This window comes from Stylophora pistillata, chromosome 11 (genome assembly GCF_964205215.1).
Source record: "Stylophora pistillata chromosome 11, jaStyPist1.2, whole genome shotgun sequence".
NCBI classification, from domain to species: domain Eukaryota; kingdom Metazoa; phylum Cnidaria; class Anthozoa; order Scleractinia; family Pocilloporidae; genus Stylophora; species Stylophora pistillata.
Window position 1 is genome coordinate 30,982,600 of NC_142529.1, and position 8,738 is coordinate 30,991,337.

The 8,738-nt window shown below is 38.0% G+C and overlaps 1 protein-coding gene across 2 annotated transcripts; it reads right to left on the bottom strand.

Annotated features, from left to right (window-relative positions):
- Positions 1–36: 36 nt before the first annotated feature.
- Positions 37–8,681, bottom strand: LOC111336371 (store-operated calcium entry-associated regulatory factor). 2 transcript variants are annotated; one of them, XM_088739296.1, is made up of 10 exons: positions 8,404–8,681; positions 4,857–5,056; positions 4,612–4,722; positions 4,251–4,366; positions 3,836–3,934; positions 2,952–3,025; positions 2,305–2,379; positions 1,894–1,939; positions 1,083–1,276; positions 37–699 (listed from the first exon to the last, which is right to left on the bottom strand). In XM_088739296.1, exons 1-10 carry the CDS (start codon positions 8,471–8,473, stop codon positions 674–676), a joined length of 1,011 nt encoding a protein of 336 aa, XP_088595422.1. In that variant the 5' UTR covers positions 8,474–8,681; the 3' UTR covers positions 37–673. The 2 variants fall into 2 exon arrangements, with proteins under 2 accessions (XP_088595422.1, XP_088595421.1); XM_088739295.1 differs by having other exon boundaries at positions 1,083–1,279.
- Between the last annotated feature and the right edge of the window lie 57 nt (positions 8,682–8,738).

Genomic DNA, 8,738 nt, shown 5'->3' on the forward strand with positions numbered 1-8,738 from the left:
TAAAATGCAAAACAATTAACGGAGCAATTTCATTCATTTAACTTAAGCAAAACCTTTTATTTACCAGAAAAAGCGGATTAGGCTTATTAAGGGAAGCCTATTTACGCTGCTTATGAAAGTGACATTTGTTTCGAATTTACAGTGAATCACTCTTAGTGCAAATGTAAACAAAATATGGCGGAAAATTTTAACTCTGCTCATTATATCCTGATATTGTATCCACAACTAGAACAAGGAGGCATTTTGTTTTCGAAGGAGACGACTGTTACACAAGGCTGTGGAAATAACCTTAAATCACTAGCTATAATATCCGATTCTTAATATCAGACCATAGAAATTATTTGTAACGAGTAAATCAAGTAACAAGGCCTTTGGAGACAGAAAGCTGGGCTCTAATGTGCAGCGCTGACCAACATCTCCCTTCCCCTTCCCCAAAGGTTCTTTTTACTGAGAGGAAGCGAATAGTCTCATCTAAATGTGCATGAGATATCAAAAGTTTCCTTGTTATAACAGTGTCCTACCGTCGTAACGACACTTACCTCACTTATAATTAAAGTAAATTCATGTCGTTTATCGCTAAACACTTATTACTTATGTCAAAGGTTGAATCTATGAATCAATCTACAGTTGCTCTGCGTTCGTTCCTTGGAAATATCATTCAACCAATCAGATCTCAGCGACGCCTGGTTCCACCGAAACCTGCAGAGAAATTTTGACTGCAATGAGGTTCTCACATTGTTTGTTCTACGTCGTGGTATTTTTATTGTGGTGCACCAAAAAGTAGTCACTCCACCTGCAATGGGTGGCACACTGACCAATCGATATCCTACAGGAGATTTCTCCCACAGAACAGATCTGAATATCTTAAACGGAATATGTGGTTTTTTTTTTTTTTAGTATACCAGGACAGAACCTACTGTTCTGTTAAGATAACGAATCCAACAGCAGATGCATATTTAAGAAAAAGACAATACTGCCACCGTAATTCGCACACACTCTTAACTTTGTCTGATTCGCGACCAGTTAAAAGACAAATCAAATCATCTGAAATACAGCGGGTTTTCAGTTCAGGACATGCTCACCTGAAGTGGTCCGAGAGCTTGGAGAGGTGGAGCTTCCTCTGTAGTTGCTGCCTGAGGTCCAACCTGAGGAGGATCCTGAGGACCAACTGTTGTTAGACCCAAACCAGCCAGATCCCCCACCAAAACCGTATCCAGGCCATCGCCGATTGTACCTCGGACCATGATAACCATGGTGATCATAGTAAGTACTGCGACTGCTGGGTGGAAGAAAAAAGAATTACGATGGGACATTACCTCAGTAATCACGGTGACAAGAAACTAATATTGTGACGGGTGGTACAATAATTATAAAAAAATGTCTTTATCATCGTCGCGTTAACACGACTGGAACCGGCACTGTTTTCTATATGGTTATTGTCATAGTCACTGTCATCAGTTAGGCATCAAACAATCACAATCTTTATCAAAATTGTTTCCGTTTCCCTCACTGTTATCGTTATCGACATTTTTTCCGTTTTCGTTACTGTTATTCGCTTTCGCTACCGTTATTCGTTATCGTTACTGTTCTCGTGGTTGACATAATGGTTAGATACGTATGCTATCGTTACCGACATCAATTGTGTTATTATAAGCGAACATCAAAGCCGTTTTTGAAAGACGACCAGCAACTGGAAGGAGAATACAACTACTTCTGGTGCGCTTTCCACATCAGTCAATTCACTGAAAAGCACTTGTTACTGCATTTAAAATATCAAAAGGTCTGTCGTAAGTCCCCAAGGTTAAAAAATCTTTCTTTCTTGTTGTTGTCTACGTTTAAAAGACGTAGGTGCTAATTACTGTGTTTATTATCAAAGTGTAGTTTATTCCTTACCCTGAGCTTCCAAACAGATATCCCAACAGTCCCCCAGTAGCAGCTCCTATATTGCATTATGGGAAATAAGGAAAATTGTTATGATTGAAACTCTCAATGGAAACTTAAAAACGATCGGGGGAGCGTTACACATATCCGAGGTTTCTATGGTCGAGAGAAAGTCTCAGTTTTTGTTAATTTGAACACTATTTTAATATTCAAGAATAGCAGGGGTAAAAAAAGGTGAAAGCTTGATCACTTTCTTCAACACCTTGCGACTGCACCTTCATAACCACTTCTTTAAGATCAACAGGATGTGTATTCTGAACCTTTGTAGACTCCATGTCTCCTACAAGCTTAGCTGTTAGTCCATGATAGTCTATCAATAACTAAACGGACTCTTGGTAAAAAGGTTTGGTCTATTGTAATCACCTGACCAAAATCCTTGCCCACCAGCAGTCCCTGCTGCATCTCCTGCTCCACTGCTGTAATGTGTATTGTGGCCACCTAACAGCAATGAAAAAACAGACAGGCTTTCAGGGCACAGCTGAAGTGAGGGGGGAATTTGTGACCCCCCCCCCCCTTGTTAAATGTTGAAAAAGTGATGGTTCATGTGAAGATGCTCAGGTAGGACCCCTTCACTACCTATCCTATACACCAGATCTTACCAGTGTGCCCAAGAATGAAAACATTCCACAATGATCCCACAAATATTTGATTAAAGAAGGTAAAACTGACAATAGTAGGTACCCAAGGCTAGTAAACCACAGATGCTGTCCAATATCACTCTTCTTCACCTTCCTCTTTTTTTTCTATCTATTTAATTACATTTTTTTTGGAGGGGGGAGGGAGGGCAAGGGGGGACGGCAAGGGGAGGGCAAGGGAGGAGGGAGGGAGAGGGGGGAAGGAGGGAAAGGGGGGAGGGCAGGGAGGGAGGGAGGGCAAGAGGGGGAGGGAGGGCAAGGAGGGAGGGAGGGCAAGAAGGGGAGGGAGAGCAGGGGAGGGAGGGGGGAGGGAGGGAAAAGGGGGAGGGAGGGCAAGGGAGAAGGGAGGGCAAGGGAGAAGACACAAATTCTTACCTGGTACATACTCAGGCCTAAATCCAGGAGGTGGGGGACTGGAAAATTGACCATGATCACCAGTGGAATTATTCCTAAAATATTTCTCATTAAGAAAAACTCCATGAATATAGATACTACTACAAAATGTACTAATTTAATCACTTTCACCAGAGTGTGGTGAGGGTCGCACAACAGAGCGAGGCTCCAAATTAAGTGCGCCCTATATCCCACCCATCCCACCCCAGGGGAGGACATCCATCACACAGTAATCTCGTGTGTGGGAAATTAACGTCTCCTACCCCAACCCTGCAGGAGACGGGACCTCCATTTATTCGTCCCTATCCGAGAAGACTAGAATATCTAACCATTTCTTGATGTTATAGAAAGGTAGCAAATTCTTCTCAATTATTTTAAGACCTTGAGTATTGGTCCAGCCGGGGCTTGAATCCTCGACCTCCCGCACTACAGTCCAGCGCTCTATCCATTGAGCTAACCGGGAGGCGGTCTAATAGAACAATTTAACCAGTTCTAAGACAAAAGTAATGAAATATCACAGTGACTAAAATATAATAAATGGAAGACTAGAGAGAAGAAACTTGTGTGACCACTGGAAAATGAAAATGTTGGTTGTTATAATACAAATTTCACCATGTTGCAAATTACACATAACATATTACAAGTATCGTCCATAATGTTTGCTTAATAAAGGATAATCTATCTACAAGGCTAAAAGATGAGGAAAAAAATTATTAAAATGTTTAAACCAAATGTTTTCGGCTGTTTGCCATCATCAGGGCAAACAGCTGAAAACGTTTGGTTTAAACATTTTAATAATTTTTTTCCTAATCTTTTAGCCTTGTATATAGAATATCCATATATTACAAGTAGAAACTATAGGATACGGCTGTGCTTGGCTCTGTGTCAGACGCTGGTAGATGTAATATACAATCCAGGCAATGACTCCCCAGGTGATAATGGTACTAAGCCAGCCACCAGAATGTCTATAAAGAAAATCAGTTTCAACTTGTGATTTGTGTTGTTTAATCAGGTAATTTTATGAAGGCAAAACATGGCCACTTTCATTTGTTTACAGTCTTACCAAAAGATAGGGGTTAAGCTAGTTTTGCAAATCAACATCATCTAAACAAAATCATCTCAACAAAACACAATGGTTCTGTATTTAAATGAATGTACAATTATACCGAAAATCAGATATTAACAATTGTTTCTTTCTTGAACCAAAATAATTAATTTAAAACAATCCCTAACCTTGTGGTCAGCATTTTAATGACACTATTACATTCCGTAACAACATACCTGGAGTGGTAATTATGTCTGTAGTAGTTGGGGTAGCTGTTGTCCCTGTGCCCAGAATGATAATTATTGTGATCATAATAACCTCCACTACTAACCACATCAATTGTGTATTCCAACTGCAACAGTAAAACAAATTAAAATCGTTAGTAATAGTTTCATATGAAAGATAAGAAAACATTTATATGGCAAGAGTGCCCAAATAAGCCAATGGGCATGTATAACATGCTGTCTTGCATGCACAACAAAGTTTTGTTGTAGCAACTGAGTTGATAAAATGTAAATTGGCCACTGTAAAGGGTTTCTAAAGCAATGTTTTGAGTGTTAGCCCTTCACCACAACAATACGATGCTTTTATACATACCCCACAGGAACCTTTTAGAATGTATGGGTCATCAGGATAGTCATAACCTTCACAGCTAACTGCAACTTCACCAAACTTATACTGACTGTCCATGTCTGTCTTGCATTCCCACTGCAAAAATATATCACAGTATACAGAACAAATATCAACAATGGGCAATTTACTCTAATATACTAATATACTAATATTTACTCTAATATAATCTTCATTCATGACTACAAAATTAAACTCCTTTTACAAGTTACCTGAACATCATAACCATCTGACCCACGATTGTAACACTGAACAACACTTGGAGTAAAAGCTGAACAACCTGCTGAACCGCCAACACACTTTAACTGAGGAACAGGGTGGCTACGACGGGAATTTGTCATTTTTCCCTGGTGTAATGTAATGACATTGACATCTGTTAATCTTATCTTGTCATTTCCACCCCAACCTATGGCTGTAAAAGAAACAATTTCATTCAAACAGTTAATACACAAGTCAAATCAGGGGTGTAGTGTGACATTTTGAAGGTGTATACACAGTATACACAGTGCAGAAATTGGGAGTGCTGAAGGTATGATGGGAGACTAGGGGCATGCTCCCCAGAAATTTTTGAAATTCAGGGTCTTGGAAATACCATTTCCAACTATTTCCACAGAACTCTAATTGTTTCTTGGGATTTTCAGGCTTTACACAGTCAATGACTTCAGTTGCATTTTGCATCATATGCATTCCCAATCTGAGTTGAGTGCAATTACTTCTGAAGCCACAAAGCATTTAAGGGAAACCTCTTTGTCAAAGATGACCCTAGACGGGAGATTGGGGAAAGGCAAGGACCACAAATTAAAGCTAAAATAACTAGAGAGTTAACAAGTCTAGGAAGCCAAATAACATTTCTTGTCATTTATGAATAATTAATGAAAAGGTACTGGTAGTACAAACAGACACACCAGCATAATTCGAAATTTAAAAATTGGTCCTATTTTAAGGTAATTGTGACAAATGCTAGAAGGGAACATTAAAAATAAATTTTCTCCAGATTTCAGGTGTACACACAGATGTACATGTGTATATGGATGCTACGCCCCTGAAAATGATACACTTACTGATATAACTTATCAGACGCTTTGTTGTGTAGTATCGCTGAGTACTTTTATGAGTTGTGCTGTATTTTGACGAGCCCATAAGGCAAGTCAAAACACAAATAACGAGTAAAAATACTCAGCAATACTACACAACAAAACCACTAATGAGTTATTTATTATCCAACCCGCCAAATTATTATTTCAGTGCAGGCAAATTTTACAGATATTTATTTAAGGGTAGCGCGCAACAGAAGTATGTGAAGGGAATGCAATTGGCACATTGTCGTGTTGCTGTTTCTATTTTCTTCAATAAACAGAGAATTTTTCTGTTCGTCTAGCTGTTTTTCCTCGTTCAATCCATCTAATAAACTTGGATCTATATTTGCCAGCCATTCTGACTCTACGTCATCAGAAGTATATTTCAAGTTGTCTCCCATTTTGTTTTTGGTAACTTCAATCCAACTTGTTGCTTGCACAATGCTAGAAAGCCTGTCTAACCTGTTCTCAGAGTACAAATACCACGTTATAATTTTACTTGTCCTGGGCATTATTTGTACTCTACGGAGTGTAGTTGGGTGATTAGATGTACTACTAACTCCCTCTCCACAATACATAAATATCAGCTTTCAGACCATAAAAGAATCATAGAAAGTTAAATTATGCTCTACAAATAGACAAAGGTATTTAGAAACAAACTCATTTATAAATTAATAATTTAGTAAAAACCACTATATAGTAAGTAAGTAAGTAAGTAATTTATTTACCCACATTTCACAATTGAGTATAACTCGTTTTAACGTGAACGTGCCAGGTTAAAATAATATATATAACAAGCTAGACAATGATAATAATAGTAATAAAAAGGAACTATAAAATCAAATGGGAATCATGATGCATATATAGGAAATCAATAGGAATCAATAAGACTAAGAGGGAACAAGCTAGGGATAAAATAAACTATGTACAAAAGTTGCATTCACACTCCACACTGGTAGTCAAGTTGACCTCGTCCAGCATTGATTTAGAAATATTAAGAGAAGGAGCTCTTCTTGCATAGTCAGGTAGATTATTCCATAATCTTGTAGTACATACATACATACATAATGAATCTGCTGGAATAAGTAGGCTGATCAAGCTTGCAGAGGCCTCTGAGGTCATATTTATTATTACGAAATAAAAACATTGTGATGAAATTTTGTGGGCCGAGGCCAGGAACGTGTTCGATAATTGAGTCAGTTTGCTAGACATAACGTCTCGTAGTCACGTTCGACGCACTAAAAACTACTATAAAACGAATACAAGAATTGTAAAAACGTGTAAAATGGTATATAAAAAGTCACTTGTAAAAATGTAGCGGAATTCCAAATCGATTTCGATCAATTACGATCCTCATCAGTAGTACTCCGCCATGTTTAAAATAAGTATTTTAAACATGGCGGAGTACTACTGATGAGGATCGTAATTGATCGAAATCGATTTGGAATTCCGCTACATTTTTACAAGTGACTTTTTATATACCATTTTACACGTTTTTACAATTCTTGTATTCGTTTTATAGTAGTTTTTAGTGCGTCGAACGTGACTACGAGACGTTATGTCTAGCAAACTGACTCAATCGAAATAAAAACATCTCCCTGATATTATTCGGCCCCATGTTATATAAGCATTTATAAAAAAAAAAGCAGAGAGCATGAGAATATCTGTGATGCTCTAGGGTCTTCAGTCCCACATGGTCAAGTAAGGTACTATATGAGTTTGACTTAACCATGTTTAAAAGAGTTCTAATGGCATACTGATTAGTGAGCTCCAGTTTGTTAGATAGGCCAGATGATAACCCAACTAAGACTGGAGCACATTACTCTAAGTGTGGCAAAATAAATGCCTTGTAAATATTGACCATCACTTCTGAAGGTATGAATTTACGAACTCTCCTAAGAGCACTAACTTTGGCATTAACCTTATTACACACGGATTTAATGTGGGCTTTAAAAGATAAGGAGCTGTCAATAGTTAGACCTAATAACTTCATATCGTGTACCATATTCAAGGGAGGCCTAGTACGGTCAGCAAACAATTCATAACATGGCGGATTATCACCCAAAGGCAATACTTTAGTTTTAGATTCGTTTATATTTAAGTAATTACGCTTGAACCATGACTGCAGCACATCGAACTTTCTCTGAGATCTTAACTCTAACGCATATTGAGTAGGGTGTGACAGATACAGTGTCGTATCATCAGCATAAAGCCTTAGTTTAGCATCTTTGACAAAATAAGTGAGATCATTAATGGTGATAATTATGGTGACAGCAAAATTAACTATAATTATGGTGACAGCAAAATTTCAAGCTGAATTTCAATTAAGAAATCAGAAAGAGATTTTTTGTTTTTGCATTCAGCTATACTACGCTCAGCGAATATACTATTCAGAGTAATATACTGAGACTGGGCCACTATCTTGCAAGAAGGAACAAACTTGTCATTGAATAAGAATAGCATCTATTGTGTTATGCTTCATTCTTCAAAGCCTCCCGACAGATGTAAATGATGTGGACGGGTATTCTGAAGTTGCTCCATGTTCTTTTACGGCAGATGCAATTTTCCCACACAATTATTCATTGGATAGACTTACTCGCTCCTCTACACATTTAAAACGTGATATGCAAGCTTACGAGCTACTCAATACAGTAACGAAGAATTCGTCACTCAAGTTTCTTACCTCCAGTAATTAAAACACTTCCAAACAGTCCAATAAATGTCCACGATACTCTAATAAAAATAGCTTCCATCCCTCTTACAGAAATACAATGTAAAATCACAGATGCTTCCAAATCGGTTTTCACTAAAACACCTGTTTACTTCGTTTCGAGCCTGAGTTCACTTGTTATCGAAAGGATAAATGACAAGACCGAAATTTACGTCGGATATCAAAATAACCCAAAGGAAACGTTACAAAACAACATTGGTTAGAAATGTCCTTATATCATACGATGACAAACTTGCATCATGTTACCCAGGCTGCTCAGAAGAACGTTTTGTGAAAGACTGGCACTA